The sequence below is a fragment of the Octodon degus genome, unplaced genomic scaffold, assembly GCF_000260255.1.
Source record: "Octodon degus isolate 3935 unplaced genomic scaffold, OctDeg1.0 scaffold00294, whole genome shotgun sequence".
Taxonomy (NCBI): Eukaryota; Metazoa; Chordata; class Mammalia; order Rodentia; family Octodontidae; genus Octodon; species Octodon degus.
In genome coordinates, this window is record NW_004524870.1 from 704,978 (window position 1) to 722,454 (window position 17,477).

The 17,477-nt window shown below is 35.6% G+C and overlaps 1 protein-coding gene across 1 annotated transcript in view; it reads right to left on the reverse strand.

Moving 5' to 3' along the window:
• Positions 1 to 17,477, reverse strand: part of Mmp16 (matrix metallopeptidase 16) — a 280,573-nt gene that overhangs the window by 156,020 nt on the left and 107,076 nt on the right. Inside the window, exon 2 of the mRNA XM_004647205.2 lies at positions 5,417 to 5,565. Coding sequence (XP_004647262.1) covers positions 5,417 to 5,565 — 149 coding nt within the window. The remainder of the gene's footprint in view (positions 1 to 5,416; positions 5,566 to 17,477) is intronic.

The following is a 17,477-nucleotide window of genomic DNA, read 5'->3' on the forward strand; positions in this document are numbered from 1 at the left end:
CTAAAGTGTATGATGTTTAACATGAATCTCTTCCTGTAACAGATTTAACAACATTAATCATGTCACAGTTCCTGTGTGCCTTAGTTTCCTCATCTATAAAGGAGAAATTTTATTAATTTCCTTTCCTGAATTGTTGTAAGGATTAAATTATTTAAATCATGTAAAAGAGAGTCTAACAGGTAATCACTGTTATTATCAACTTGTAATGATGATTATTAGATTTTTAAAAAAATTATATATTTGCTACAGAGTCTCACTATGCAGCTTGGACTCATAGGCATCCTCCTGTATTCAGACTCCCCAGCACTGCAATTACAGGCGTGCACCACCACACCTGGCCTCAGTGGCCGGCTCACTGCACCTGAGGCAAGGCCTGCCTGGCATGTGGTCAGATTGTTAGTTTTATCAGGAATCAACTTGTTTCACCTCACTCTGAATGCCATCAACATGCAAGAATGTGTTATTTCACACAGGTTCTTTCTGCACTTTGATAGTAGATACTGATAGCTCTACTTTTCTATTCCATTAAATAAAGTACCTGTGTACTGTCAACAAGTTTGTGGTACATAGAGAGGGGTGTGCATACACATACTGCATATGGAACAGAGTTTAATAGCTCCAGTGATACTCTTGAGCACATAGTTCATGGCAGATTGGGCCACTCATAGGGTGACTCCAAGAGAACCCTTAACATTACAACCCATGTCCCTTGTGGCCCCACAGTCAGAAGGCAGGAAGTGGCACTGCAGTTGGATGTAGTGGCAATGTCACCCTTGCAGTTGACGTTGTGCCATATGGAGGTATACATCTAATTGCCATTACCAAAGGAAAAAAGTGATTCTCAAAACATTTTTATGCTGTATCAACTATTAGACCCAGGACAATAGTCACAATAAGCTAAGACAAATTCATCCTTCACACTTTACAAATTTCACTTAAGGTTAAAAGAAATATGTATCACTTATAGTTATTCCCCAAAGCTTTGTGGAAGTGTTGATACATGTTTGTTTTCACTACAGTACTTTCAATTGTTTTAAGGCTTTTGTACATTAGATTGGTGAATCATGAGGTTTTTAAATGCAAATTTACTTGGCGCTCAATAGATTGGTGGCTGAAAGCTAACTCAGTTCAAAGCTGCTTTTTTTCTGTGAAGCCAGTAACTGCTTGCATAGCCACATGTGATTCACAAGGCCAAAAGGACACGAGCGTTCAAGAGCAGAGATGAATTAAGTCATGATCTTCAATGAGAACAGAAGTTCTAGTATTTGCTTTTAATCCTTTCACCTTTTAAGATCTAGTGTCTCTCTTTTATCAATCCTTTATAACCTGTTATTACCTGACCAAATGAGGAGGAGCACATCGCACATGTTCTAGCATTTAGGTATCATCATCATACTCAGAAGAGCCCTTAAAACTTTATTGGACAATGCTGCACATTTTAAATCTGAATTGGAAAAGATGATCCAGTAGTAAAATGATAATTAATTTAAACAGAATAAAACATATAACACACTGATAATCTAAACTTATGTAGTTCTTGGTTCATACAAATAAGACAATTTTCAAATTAAAAGTTGAAATACGGCTGCAGTTTCATATTAATTCTTTTCTTAAAGTTACTAATTCAGTGTTAACTTTAATGAAATAAAATTTCTAGGCATTGTGGGAATAAGTTATCCAAAATTACTTAGGTTATCCAAAATATTACATTAGAAAATATGCATGTATATGTGTGCATACAAACATATGCATATATGTGTATATATTACATGTATGTGTAGGAGAATTTTAAAAAGTGATCATTTTGAGAAGTAACTATCTCCGTAGTGCAAGAACCTGAAAGAGTAAATAAAATCTTAAAGATACAGTAGATACTGTGAGAAGCAATGAAACTGTTCAAAGGGAAACAATTGGGATGGAGAAAAGAAAACAAGGAAGGGAGAAAAAAAGTATGCACACACATACACACAAACACACACACACACAACACACATACAGGATAGCTTGGTAATTATACTGCTGATTTCTGCTTGTCTATCGAAAGGAGAAGTTAATGCTTATATAATTTTTATCTCTCTTTTTAAAATATTTTGACCAATTTTGCAGGCTTGTATCTGGTAATATGAATAACTGATTTGAAGTCAACAATATGCAATATATTAACCATTGTTAAATTTCTAAAAAAAAAAAATCTAATCAATCATGCTGCAATCCTGACAGCTATATACACAGGAAACATAAATCAGAATGTTTAAAAAATTTAACACTATAAAAACATAGACTAATTTGCTTTTAGATATTCCATTTTTCTTCTCTTTCAGGTAACATCATTCCATGAATACTGTGGACTATTATGTGTATTGTTTAAGTGGCTGTGGTTACGAAAATTAGCTACAAACTCATAATTTGAAAGAACCATTGCAACTTAAAATAATGAATTCTTTTTGGTAAAGAGTATTTTCTCTCCATCACCAGTTCTGATTAATATAAGAGCAATGTAATCCACCATTTAAAGTAATACACAAATTTTTACTTTCAAATGGTTAATTTCTTCAACATAATATAAGGATCACCAAAATTGTAATCATCACTTTTAATTATCCAGGTACTGCAAATTAAATGCACCTCATGTCTTGCTGCTAAAGCATATAATCACTTAATTTAAAAACAATATTTTGAAGAATATAAAGTCAGGTAAGTTTATAACATTTGAAAATGGATAATAAGATGTCTATTTTAAAATGAAAAATAATTTTAGGGCTATAACTCTAGTCCATATTTTATTTAATGAGGCTCAGATAAAAATTCAAACTATGATTTTATTACATATAATGATAGAGTATAATATCAGCATGTATTGTTAATATACATTCACTTGATATTACAAAAGAATAGATAATGGCTTAAATAGCGTCATTATGGGGATTATAGCACAAAAATGAAATATGGTTTGATTTGAATAACCTTAACAGTAAGATCAGAAGAGAGACAGATCTGCAGAAAATATAGACAGAAACAAAGCAAGCCAAATTGTTTGTGGCTGAGCAACAGTGAGGGAGAAGTCCAAGCCCACCTAGAATCTGAAGATGTGGGCCATAAGCAAGGGGAAACACGGGGATTTGACAAGGCTGTATGGCTTCGCCTAGAAACAACCCCCAGGTGTGGTACTTTATGGAGAAAAACTGCAGTAGAGGTGGAAACACCTACAAGAAAAACCACCTCCATACTCAATTAGAGCAATGTTTTGTTTAAACAAACACAATAAAATTCATCAAAATAAGCAAAACCAAGCAACACCCCCCTGGATTTTAAAATAAGACCTGCTTCTTGAGTTGATTTTGTTGTGATAATTGTATATTGCCGAAATGACACTTCTCCTCTGCACCCACACTATCACTTTGTCTGGTCGGAAATCTAAGTCACTGGCTGTGGTTGAAAGACCCACGTTCTGCTCCATACCACCATTTTTTTCTCTACAGCTCTATATCCTCAAGACAACAAAAAAATTATTGAGACCCTGTTCTACAGGAAGGGCCTAGATAAGTCCTAAACTTGTTCTTCTTCTTCTTCTTTTCTTTAATCCTTACAAAGGTCTCTCTTTAGGTACTTTAGGATATCAAACTTATCTGTCTTGGGTCCTTCCAATTACCAAAAGGACCTTTCAAAATTAGCAGAGATAGATGCCCCTCATTGACACTTTGCTCTCTTTTCTGGTGTCTCAAAGCAAGTACTAAATACTTCCTTTTTATTCTGGTGCTAGTCAAGTTACTTAGGTAAAGCCATTTAAAATAATTTGTTTTCTAGATAATTAGTTTATGTTTTTAAAACCTGGATTTTCTAACAAAATGAGTCAGAAGTTAATAGTTCTCCCTTAAGGAATAAAAAAAAAAAAAAAAAAACTGTTCATAGCATTGGTAACTTGCTCAGATGAAAAGCACACTTTAAATGGAATTCTGTCTGGCTGGCCATAATGGTGCACACTTATAATGCCCCTACTTGGCAGGCTGAGGATTGCTGTGAATTTCAGGCCTGCTTGGGCAACATAACGAATTCTAAGCCATCTTGAACAAGAATAGCAAGATCCTGTTTTCAAAAAATAATTAATTAATGGAATTATCCACTTACACAACAAGAAAACACAGAACTCACTGAGTTTTATTATGCATGAGTAAGTTCTAGTCATATTTATCTAGGTCAAGGGGTATTTTATCACGTAAAATTAAATTGAATATCTTCCTGATTTTGTTTCCAAGGTGTAGATCAAAATTAATATTTATACATCTTTTAAAAGTACTGGAGGAGGTAATGTATTTATTTTTTTAATCTGATTTGAAGCTTAATCTCAAAGCATTTATTATGCTTTCCTATCTTGACGAGCTAGAGGTACTATGAATAACATCATGTTGCAAGCATTCGAGAGCAAAATATAATTCCATAATTACATAATAAATCAGTTTGGCATGTCATAATTATGTCTGGGTCCAGATATGTCAGGAACTGAAAATGTAAGTGGAAAACTAACCATTCCTTTTTGAGGTGCACAGCATGGTGATGTCCCCAGAATAAACATCAAGAAGCCTGGTCCTGTGGCTACTGTGACCATCACTCAGCTTCCGACATGTGCTTCCTTTATTTGAGAAAGTACAGAGAAAAATACATCCTTGTCTTCCCCAGTGAGGAGGCTAATGTCTCATCACCATACTAAACATAAATAATAGAAGTAGATTCAAGTTGTGATAATCAAGGGCTCTGAAAATACAAATGATTTTTCCTCCCTTGAAAAAAAAAATTAATCACGCTCTCCTTTGCTGTCTAGAAACAAAAATGCTGCTTCATAATATTGTAGAACTTTCTGTGCTGCTGTGGCTGAACAGCGTGTGATTACAGCCAGCTGTGCACACAACAAAGTCCCTTTTGACAAACTTCTTTTAATTTATGAACCTGACAAAACCTCTCACAGATAACTGGCTCAGTAAGGAACAACCCTGGTTTACATTATTTTTCAATTTCTATTGTGCAAATAATTTCACTACGGCCAATCTGAAGTTATTTACATGACAGTCCTGAACAAAGATTTGAAGAAATGGATTTGAAATAATCTCACCAGCCACACAAACCAGCTCTGCCTCTCACTGTCACTATTTCATTTAGTGCCCGCAGCCATACACCTACTGGGGCTCTCATTCTTATTTTCTTTCTGCTTGAACTATGTGTTGCCAAATTCAGGGGGAGTAAATATGACTTTGAACCTGATTTGTTGTATGAAATCTCAAAACGGGATAAATTCTAAAGAAAGTCAATCAGATAAAATAATCCATTAGGGCTGGTAGCGTTCATGTATTTTTTTTTTTTTAATTACAGTACTTAGTTTGGCGCAAAGACCAAAAAAGGAAGGAGTACGGATGCCATTACTTACTCAATGGTGTTTCTGTCCACTTTTCCTGTCATGTTAATGCCATAGAACTGCTGCATGGCCGCTAGGGCGGACTGCAAGGTCTCTGCAGAGCGCAGTACCGACATTCTGGGGTCAGTTGGTGGAAGGTAGCCGTACTTTTGTAACCAAACCTGCAATAACAAGTACAGTTCCTTTTAGATCAACTTTACAGCTTAACAATAAAGTTCTGGTAGTTAATTTATGTCTACCGTAGAATGGCAAGCCTTACCTCCTCTCTAAGGGTGTTCATTAAACGTTTGCTCTCTTTTTGACATGTAGTTTAGATGGTTTTAATATAATTGTAATAGTTGTGGGAACCTCTAACACATCTATCCATGTCAATTGAAAATATTATTATTATTATTATTATTTCTTGCTTTTTATGGTGTAAGAAGCATGATATATTAAGTAAAAATGAGAATCACATCTTCTCTGCCCTCCAGGATGAAACCTACCAAATGAAGGGTATACTTTTTCACCAATATGACCCCATCAAGATATCATTGCTGGAGGGGGCAGTTAAAATTCACAAGCCATATGTAAAAATCTATCTTCCTGAGCAACTGTTTGAGCAGAGATTACTGTTGTGATGAGTAACATCTTCACAGATAAACCATATTGGTCTGCTGTAACATTTTGGGTATAATCTTCATGCAGTCAGTCTCTGATTATAGGTAACTATCTCTAAGGGTAGGTGAGGTTATTTTTTCCCCATATAAAGAATAGTCTTTAGTTATGGTTGCTTTTGCGTAAGGTTCATTTTTATCGAAGTGCTTCACATTGGTCCAAATAATTTAAGCAACTGAACTTTTCATCTATACATAAAAATCTGACTACCTTTTAAAATGTGCTTTCTCTGATAGACTCCCTCTTCAGTGATAAGATGTGCAAGTCAGCTCAGTCATAATTGTGGCAAGAGTTCAGAGTTGTATATGGTTACAAACTAATCTAATATAAAACTAATATAAAAGTCAGGGCAGTTGGGGGAAAATGTATCTCCACCACGGAGCACATGCTATCTAGTTTATACTTCTATGCGTCCATTCAAAGGCACAATCATATCATCAGTATACACACCAATCTACTGTCCTTTAGAAATACCTGGAGGGCCAGGCATGTAGCTCAGCGGCGCAGCACCTGCCTAGCAAGCACAAGGCCCAGAGTTCGATTCTCAATACCAAAAGAGAAAACAGTAAAAATAAGGCAAAATATAATCCCTTTGGAAATAAAAATACCTGGAATTTTTAAAGGACATTTTATAGGGGCCAACTAATTACTGTACTATTAGTGGGAGGTACTCACAAATGTATGTTTCTGTCATTGCCTGGGGCTATTAATCATTAAATGATGTTCCTAGAAAGTTGTACTTTTTCTCTGATAACTGAAAATCTACCTTTATGAAGCTATAGGTATAACACAACAGAATTATTTTCCCAATTAAATTAAGTTAAAATACAGAAATTAAAATTTCCATTCATCTATGGAAATCAATATTCATATCAAAGTTAAAATACAAAACACAAAGTAGAATCTTCTGGAATTCCACAAAGCTAAAGAGCCTAAAACTGGATCATGATATGAACAACCCTTTGAAAATAAATCAGAATATTTACTCTAAAGTAATTTAGAAGGATGAGACATATCTCATTGTCAAGAAAGTTTACTGGTGAAACTAAATGTAGTAAACTCACCTACCATAAAGCAATCGCACACCAGGGCCCTTTCCCACCTACTCTGTCTTCAACAGGCTGCCAGGGAAAATAATGTATTCAGTTACCTAGTTACCAGCAATGCAGTCTGAAATCCATTGCTTTTTTATTCCGAATGAAGGAAGCAGAGAATAGTATTATTTGGTATGAAATTTAATAGCCATTGTCATGAAATTTCTCAAAAATTAGAATATCTTAATAATATATGTTCCAACTTTTTTCAGCTAAGCAATTTTTCCATAATGCTTTTCATTCATTTCTTACTTGCAGGAGAAAGGACTTGTTGCTAGGTTACTCCTGGGTACTAAGCTACTGGCAATTATGTACATGAGGACAGTAAAGCCACAACCACAAATAATAAACCTTGTGATTTATGTACAAATGGGAGCACTGTGCATGACTTAGACCATAGCCTTTCAAACAAATGATTTCAAATAATACAAAAGTAAATTGTGATTTTTCTTCAAGTTCTCTTCTGTATTATGTTATTTATCAAGAAAGGCTTTCTCCAAATGAATGAGGAGTGTGTAATTCTTAACTTAAAAATAGCAGCAAAGGTATACTATCTGCCATTTTCTGGTCAAAGTTTGTTTACCACTGACAATTCAGTGTCATGATTCAGTCAACAAGGAAATAAATACTCTTCTACTAGATTACAGATATAATATCTTACTTGAAAAAAATTAAAATGTTATATTTGAATGTACATTTTCTTATGCCTAACCTTCCTTTTGCAGGTAATAATTTACCACATATTCTTTTTCATTATTCCTTGAAATCACACATATGTGTAATTGTACACATACATGCTTATATATCATAGATGACATTTTATCATAGACATTCATCCACATGTGTTGTTATTGGAAGTACATGGTTGTTTTGAAAATTATTGAATTACTTTTACTCCTAGATGACTGCATACTACTAAATATGTCTTTGAACTTTTTAAGTTTTGTTATCTTTACAGTGTTCTTGAGTATACATTGTGGATAATACAGAAGTATTTTGTGAATGGAAAGTGATATTTCACATTTATAGTAAATATGAAGATTAAGTAAGAATGCATAAAGCTCTAGCAAAATTCTTGCTCAGGATGTTATTTTATGCTTGGGAATTGCCTGGCATAAATACAGTTGCTCCTGCGTCTCAGCATTTGTCCTTCGGGCAGGGGAGATGACTCAGTGGAACGAGAGCTTTCCTGGCAAGTGCAAGGGACTGAGTTCAATCCCCGGTTCCGCAAAAAAAAAAAAAAAAAAATGTCCTTGAAGCTAGGTTTGTTGCCTCACTCCTGCAGTGACAGCACTCTGGGAGGCTGAAGCAGGAGGATCACAAGTTCTAGTCCAGTAGAACCTGGGCAATTTAGTAACTTAGTCAGACCCAGCTTAGGTAGTCATAGTTGCTAGGTTAGACAAACACCATAAAATTATAGGGCTTAGGGGACATGGCTCAGTAGAATAAGTACTTGCCTGGCAAATGCAAGGGCCTGAGTTCAATCTCCGGTTCCACACACACACACACACACACACACACAATAATAATAATAATAATAATAATAATAATAATAGTTATATACTACTTGAATACCCCTCAAATCTCAAAACAAATATGAGGTATATAGAAAATTTGGTAAATTGTTTGTTTCCTTTCTTTTGTTTTATTAGTGTCAATGGATTTGCAAGTGTACTTAAGAACACTGAAAAAATTACAGGTCTCCTACATTTGTTTAAGGAACTCATTTCAGTTGACTCCTTCTGCTCTCTGTGCCTTAGCCCATCGCCTTACTGCTCACACAACTTCAAAAGGAGCTGCAAATCTGAACAGTGAATTACATTCGCATGTTACTTGATCACTGAGAAACCTTGCTAGGTTGTGGATGAAACAAATGTATTACGTTTAGTGTTTATTCAGTTGGAGGAAAAATCAGACTATTGTTGTCCATTGCATCCAGGAAGATATATCAAGCAATGAGCTGTAAAGACTGAAATGCAAAATGCAGAACCAATAGATACAGACAATTTAGTATAAATCAGAGCATGCAATTTGTACAAAATCCACCCTGGAAAGACCTGTCAATCGCATGTTATGTACCCATACTGTGAAAATATATTAATTCCTATATGATGTTTATTTTTCAGTCTAGTACTGTAACCCACAAAAATAAAATTCCTTTTATTCTTTGAAGATAACAAATTCATCAATGCTTCAATACAAAGAAGGCTAGCTTACATTTATACACTAGAATCAAGAGTGCAAAACAATCTGACAATTCTAATACTATGTAAAATGTAGAAAAAATATCATAGAAGGACAGACCTAAATGATTTCAAGACACCCAGGCATCCTTCAGTAAAGTAAAATAAAATAATAGCATATAAGTGATTAAACTACTGAATGCATTAGGGTTGGAAGAGATACTTTAGAAATGTAAAGCAGCATTAGTTGTGACTATAAGGATGGGAGGGATAATCAGTTTGATACCCCACAACATCTACATGGATTTGAGGCAGTTATTATAGGTTAGTTAAGTGTCATTCATTTCTAGCTTCTATGTAACATGGCAAATACCAGAGGCCTGTATCCAATTTATGTGATCCAAAGCACTTTTCTGAATGAAAAGGGCAGTGTTAATAACGTATTCTAGCGTTTAGAACAGTTCCTTTCCATTTATATCACTATGTCAATAGTTTTTGGTAAATGATTCTTAAACATTATTTCACATCTGCTTGCAGTCTAATAAATATGTTTAGATCTAAGGTCTTTAATGCATATTTTGATATAAATATATCAGCTAACAGTTAATCTAGCTGGTAAAATTAAATGATTTGGTGAAATACAATGGAAAGATTGTCCTCTAATAGAGAAGTTCTTGCTGTTGTAAGAAGTTAATTCCCTTTATTCATTAGATGTTTACACATTTATTTGTTAATAACTAAAAGTAACAATTAAAAAATGTTTACTCAGTCTTTTATAATATCATCAGCAAAGTCAGCACAAGGTGCCGGATATTTTCTCCTGAAATGTCATGTATTCACTGGTTATAAATACACAGGGATTAAAAGCATACATTTTCTAGTCTGAAAAATGACTATAAATAGGAATTGTAACTGACAATCAACCAAAAAAATTAAACTGATGTGTGGGAGGACTCATTCAGCACTGGAAAAACTGAGAATTCAAAAGATAAGTTAACAAGGAAAAATTAGCTTTTAGTCATTGAAAAAACTCAATGTACTCTAAATCCCCATCATGAAAGAAACAGCGAATGAAATCGCATAGAGTTCAACTCATTTAGAATTTTATCATATGTTGAAATGACTTTTTAAATGAAATAGATCAGTAGGAGGAACAGCAGCTACTTCCCTACTTATCTTACCAATAAAGAGGCAACTGTCACTTGACCAAGGAGAAGGGAAAGCAGCAGGCATATTAGTAAAAACTGTGGTGACATTCATGATCGTATTTTGGCCTTAATTTTAAAATCTCTTCTTTATGACAATAGCAAAACGAAGGTTCAAAGACTGAGCAGAGGCTTTGCGCTTTGCATGAAAATGAATTGCACTTTGTACCTAGCCACTGTGGGACAAAGCCACTCCAACATCAGTGACTGAGCTCCAGCAATAAAAAAGAAAACAGCATTGCCCTTGTCATCCCACGATATGGTAGTCGCTGTTCTGGAATTAGAGAAGACTCTGCCGCATTATCGCCCTCTTAGCCTTCACTCTTCTCCTCGGTAGGCTTATGTATTACATGTATTTTTAGTGTGCATATTGCCTCTTATACACACAAAGCAGTGACAAACCAAATCAAAATAATAAAACAAGATATAAAACAAAACTAAAAATAATAAGCAGTAACCAATTTCCCTGTTGCTCACTTAGAAAGAAATAATTACCCAAGCACCGAGTACTTAATAATAACCAGGGACATGATTCTTCTTTGTATCACCACCGACTCACAACTCCAAACAGTAAGATCCTCCTCCAATCTATGTCATTTTACACTGGCCAACCGAGCAGAGGCGCTCAGCAACGCACTGTGCGCACTTCCTACACGGTGTGTACATGCGCCTGAGCCTCGTGGATGGCGGACTCGACTCCCCTTCCTGCTCAATGGATACAATTGCAAAAGTGTGAAAATGACTTAGTTCCTTTCATTCGGAACCTAGAAAGTTGGCATTCAAAGTGTCCCATTGAAATACTGGCAGAAATGTCAGAAATGTATGATGCCCTCCTCCACGCATGTATGCCTGAGCAGCCTAACATGAAATCCAAAATAAGATAAAAATACCACGGTCATCATCAATAATTTGTTGTGTAGCACATCACATGGCTGTTTCTCTATGATGGCCTAAAAATATTCATGGATTGTGTTAGATTAAAAGAGAAATTTCATAATTCTTTAAGTGTAATGAAGAGTGAAAAATATGTTATGCTGCGTAGATGCCTGCCAGCTGTCTAATGTAAACATACTTAAATAGTCAAAGTTGTATTTTTCCAAAAAGTCAAAGGTGATTCCTCGTTCTGTAAAGTCACGTAGCTTCGAGTAATATGATATGCATAACTATTTTAGGATGTGAGAATGAGAAACAAAACACATCAAGATGAAAGTGATATGTTAACAACGCATGAGAAAAGGATTACTTCTGAGAGAAATAAATACATGTAGAATGTTTTCAAGATGAATGTTTGGAAATACTCCTATGATAATAACATTAGAATGACTAAGATCTAAAATCAGACTGTAGTCACAGCCCTCTCATAATTTGTTCCTTTGAATTCCTGGCAATAGGATTTGCTACCTATAAAATAATCTGCCAAAAGATACGAATGAATTTTAAGGTTCCCTTTCAAAGGTACGAAAATGTAATACCTTCTAATTAATTCTGAAGAATAACAAATGAACGTTAGGGATGATGTAATCTGCCAATGGAATCTTACAAAAAACACTTGCACAAGCGAGGCACGGATCTGTAGTATGAGACGTACACGTGTAACTGCCTCATGGTGAGATTTTTTCAAGTTGTGTTTAGCTGCCTTTCGCAGGTGTCTTTTTGGCTACAAAGATTTATAAGAAGAAGATTAGGAAACACTCATCTTGAAATTACTATCTTTCCATGATTGTTCAGTAAACGTTATGTCAACAAAAATGATAAAGGATAGTCATGGAAATCTTTAAAAGTAATTTTCTCCTAAGATTAAACAATATTAACTGATAAATAATTTATAAGTAAACAAAAATTATTTTAAAATATTATGGCACCCTTATGGCTTTGCATATTTCTATATTGAGTACAGTTTAGAGCATATGTAATATTTAATACATCAGTTAATAAATATACATAAAAAGGGTACACATTAAAACTTGACTGATGGGGATGTACGGTTCAAAAGTGTGGGGATAGCATACGATGCAAAAGTAGGTATTCAGTTTTAAATGTTGAAGCTATTGCCTTAAATTCTCTAGGACATATTGCACTGACATGATGAAGACACAGTTTATCATGACAGTATTAAAGTATCTTCTCACTAGGACAGCTCTTGAGGTCTTTCTCTTCCATCACTTCATTGAAGTTTCTCACATTCCATTGAAACAAGCATTTCAGAATGATGCCCAAATCCTTCATCTTTTCTCAAAATGTTCACTTGTTACTTGATAGTAATTTACTGTTCGGTCAAATTCAGTATCAGTCCTGGCCCCAACAGGTCTTGATAGAAACAGCAACTACTACCATATCTACTGTCTGCTATGTGCCAGAGAAGGTAGATGTACTAACCTTAATCCTTGTAATAAATCATTCCATTAAACATCATACTCTCAGGTCAATAAGTGAGAGAATAAAATCCCAGAAAGGTTAAGTAAAGGACATCCTGACCGTTGGAGAAGGAATAAGAATTTCAGCAGAGGTCTGACTGACACACACGCTTGGATTGCACTAGCTGTGAGACACAAACTCAGCTGTCTGTTTGCCAAGAATCTCTGTGAGAAGAGATTCACACTGGAAGATGAATACACAGAGCATTGGAAAACATACCTACAGTAACCAAGGGTGTTACATTTACATGCAAACAAAATATCCTATTTTATATCAGGAAAGGACCCTGAGATGTGGTTGGCATATGTTCTGGGTATAACACTAACTCCTACTTTCATGGGTTGCTCTAATTTTCAGTGCATGACAGACTCACACAGACCAATCTGCCCAACCCAATTAATATTCTTATTTCTATGATATAATATTTCACTTTTGCTCATTTCAGTTTTACACTTTAAAAACCACGAAACTTACTCTGCCAGAGTCATTTCTCCTTCTCGCTATATTCTTTCACATAACTTTCATATTCTTGTTTGGATGCTGTCACTCAATTTTATCTCTCTTTCTCCTGAGTATACTTTCTATAATGAGTTTCCTACATAGCATCTATGTCTCAGTGATGCAGAATCTTCCCTCTGGCCTCACTCACATGTATAGATGCTGCGCTCATGCTATTAAACCAAAAATATAGACGTGTCCACCACGGGCCCATGTGGTAAAGGTTTAGCCCTGAGCCCATGGCTTTACTAGAGGTGGAAGGAAGTAATAGGAATAGGAGATGTGCCCTTGAGGTAGAAACAAGGATACAGCCTTTTCTTCTTCCTCTTTCATATCCTGTGCCCAAGGTAAACAGATTTTATGCCATCCTGTGCTACGTCATCATGTGATTATAGACTAAAATCTTCAGAACTCTAAGTCTTAAAAACCTTTTGAGCTTCTGTGATGGTTTGTATCTATATGGTTCCCCCAAAGTCTCATGTGGTCATAGAAATTTTCCTGGAAGTGGCTGAAGCTAAAGTATGTGATTGATTCCTAGTTCAGTGCTGGGATTAAGGGCAGGCGATTACTGGATCAGTCCACTGATTGGATTGGCACTGTGATAATCCTAGTAGACTGGACACAATACTAGAGACAGAAAGAGAGCCCCTCTAGTTGCCTCCTGACTTTTGGTGTCTTCTGTGGCCAGAAATGGTTGCCCCTCTGCCATGAGCCACACTGTCCCAGATAATTATGGGATGAAACCTCTAGGAACTCTTAGCTATAAAAACCTTTTCCTTTTAGCTTAGGATGTTTGGCATTTTGTCTCAAAAATGAGAGAAAAGTAACTAAAGCACCTTAAATTGATTACTTTAGGTATTTGTTACAATGATAAAGAGCTATTCATCATACATTTATTTATCCTTTCTCCTCACCATACACATTTAACCCTTTCATCACAGTGACTCTGATTTCATCCAGAATGTGGCCGTGTCTACACTGCCGCCCATGTTCCAGGGCACCATTATTTCCCATCAGACACTGAAACAATTTCCAGCAGATCTCTATGATCCTCTCTTTCATGCTGATCCTATTCTTTCTTTTTTTGGGCCAACTTGTATGAGCTTTCTTTTGATTTCATGGCCATAAAATAAATATAGGTTAAAATTCATCAGTCAACATTTTTCGAGCTTGCTATTCTATGGGGTTTACACTGGTGTGTAATAAGCACCGCCAATTATCTCTAGAATTTCTCGCCATCCCAAACCAAAACTCTACATTATTTATTTGCAACATTTTTACAGTATCCAACTGATTTAATTTTAAATCCAGACTTTACATTACAGCCTACAAGTTCCGAAACAGTCATTGTTAGCTGTCTCTGTTCTCACAGTATCCTCTCTTGATATTCCAGCAATTCTCTTTTTGTTGTTGTACCTGAAATAAAATCTAAAAGCTAAATTCTTCCTTGACTTAGAGCACTGCACTTACTTTCTCTTTTTCCTTTAGTTCATTAGGTACACTATAACTCATCAGTCACTTTCCTCTGAGGCCCCTTAATCTCCTTGATCTGAATATTTGGGTCATGACTGAGTTACAGAATGTCACAGCAGAGGCTCTCTTATGTCTTGAGTCCTCATTGAGCTTGAAGAGCTAGACCCAAAATATTGGCTATCATTTTAGACCATCTATCTAATTTTTGGTTTGCAAACTTTAGCTGTTAAGTATCCAGAAGAAAAGCTTAATGATATTATTATACTATAACAGAAGCAGTGGAATCACCTAGAGAGAAAACATTCTCTCAGGCTTTCACAGAGAGCAAATTGGTCAAGCAATGGCCGTGACTGACACTAAAGGTCCATAAGGTGCTGTGCATGGTTCCAAGGTAAATCCCGAGGGGATTTAACTAACCTTATCAGATAGTAAAAATTAAATTTTTACTTATATAGGTCTTACTTTAACTTGGTCCTAACCATCCAGCAGAAAGTGTAACCATGAGGTATAAAAAGTAAATCTATATTAATATTCTGAGTTGTAAAAGGCTCAAATCAACAACTTTGGACAATTGCCAGTTTGCTGATAACTCACTACTGTTATGTACTATTGGACTATATTTGGGTTATTTTTCTGAATTCAAGTACCTACAATGTTTGGACTGGAATCAAATATGAAAAAGTCCTTTATAGACTTCACTAAATACAGATTCTTTAACAGCAATGGAACACCTATCTCTGAAAAAACTAAACAAAAAAAAGGGGATACAAATAAAGGATTGTTTTGTTGTGAAAAGAATATACATGAATATACATGATAGTTAAGATAGACACACATCTGCTTTCTCTTAGTTCAATGAGAAGAAAGGATTGTACTAATATTGTTTACACAAGATATCATGTCTGCATCTTTTCCTCTGAATAACTACCATGAAGACCACAATACGCAATGTATTAATTATTGTAACTGTCTTACCTGTTTTGAAACTGTTTCATTGCTATTTTATATATTTTTCTCTTTGAAATGAATAATAAATAAATAAATAAAATAATAAATAAAATGGAGTTCAAATGAGAGTTCTTCAAAGAGGGCTTCTGGGACTGTACCTCATTGCAGTCACAGCACAGCATGGTGCAGTGCAGGGTTTTCAATTCACAGAGCTCTTTTTTTAAACTTTTGTCTACTTTGCTGAATGTTGTATATAAGTCCCAAATCTGTTACAGTTCCCACACACTCGGAGCTTGAGTAATGAGATGAAGGGCATCTAAGTGCGGAACCCACATATTGATGCCCAGCTGATACTACAGTTAACCATACAAATGATCTGTCATTTTCTTCCCACTGAGTTTTATACCAAATCATTTAACACCACGCCCATATGCACGTTTAGCCCTCAATGAAGAATTTGGTGCCACAAAGGTAAGTAACAACCTTACTTACACACATGGTGGCGAGTGCCTGTAATCTTAGGTACATAGCAAAGATGACTACGAACTTCCTGGATCCTATGGGTTAGATCTAGGAAACACTGAATAAGATAAAAGAGAGGTGACAATTGAGTGCCATGTTCATATTTGTCTTTTAAGATTCTTTTTATCTTTACTTTGCTTTATCTTTTTAAGAGGGTTTCACTATGCAACTCCAGCTCAGCTCACTTTGTGGCCAAGGCTGGCCTTGAACTCAAAGCAATCCTCCTGCCTCAGCCTCCCAAATTCTGGGATTAAAAGCATGCACCATGGCCAGACTGTCTTTTCAGATTCTTGTTTGTTTCCCAAAACCTACAAATATTTCTCATTGAAAACGCCTCAGCCATTAAGGTGATGGATGTGTTACTTAGATTGATTAATAATGCTAAATTGTTTTATCTATATATTATTATACCCTATAAATGAATATAATAATGATTTGTCAATCAAAAGACTTAAAACACTTTTTAAAAAGTAAATGTGAACTTTTTCAGGACTTGAAAATTGCTTTCAGGAAAATATTTATATTCAGTATACATAACTTAGTCAGATCTAAAATAGATTAAGCCAGGTTCTGTCTAATCTCCTTAATACATTAGCTCATATAATTATCACTATAGTAAAAGGTGGGCATTACCATCTTCATTTTATAGATAAAAACAAGAGGAGAATGGCTAACGTATTTGGCCAGAGTGACAGAGGAAGTCAGTAACACACAGGGATACAACTGTCAAGGAAACCAGGAATGGCTTTTGGTCTTAACAACTGCAAAGAAGCCTAGAAGAATTGCATCCAAGGCCCAATCAGTTTTTATTTTCTAAGTGCCTGGAAGATCTTCACAGGACATTTTAGGTCAGAAATGTTTGCACACCTGGGCATACCAAATAGCTCAGTGAACTACAGCACCTCCTTAGGCAGACACAGCAGCCAGGAGTTCGATCCCTGGCCTGCCATGCTGGCCCTGCCCCCGAAGCATGCTGAGACTGTGACTGAGACTGGGTGTGGTGGTGTGTGCCTGTACTCCTAGTGCTTGGGAGGCTTAAAAACAGGAGGACCACGAGTCTGATCTACTTAGTGAGACC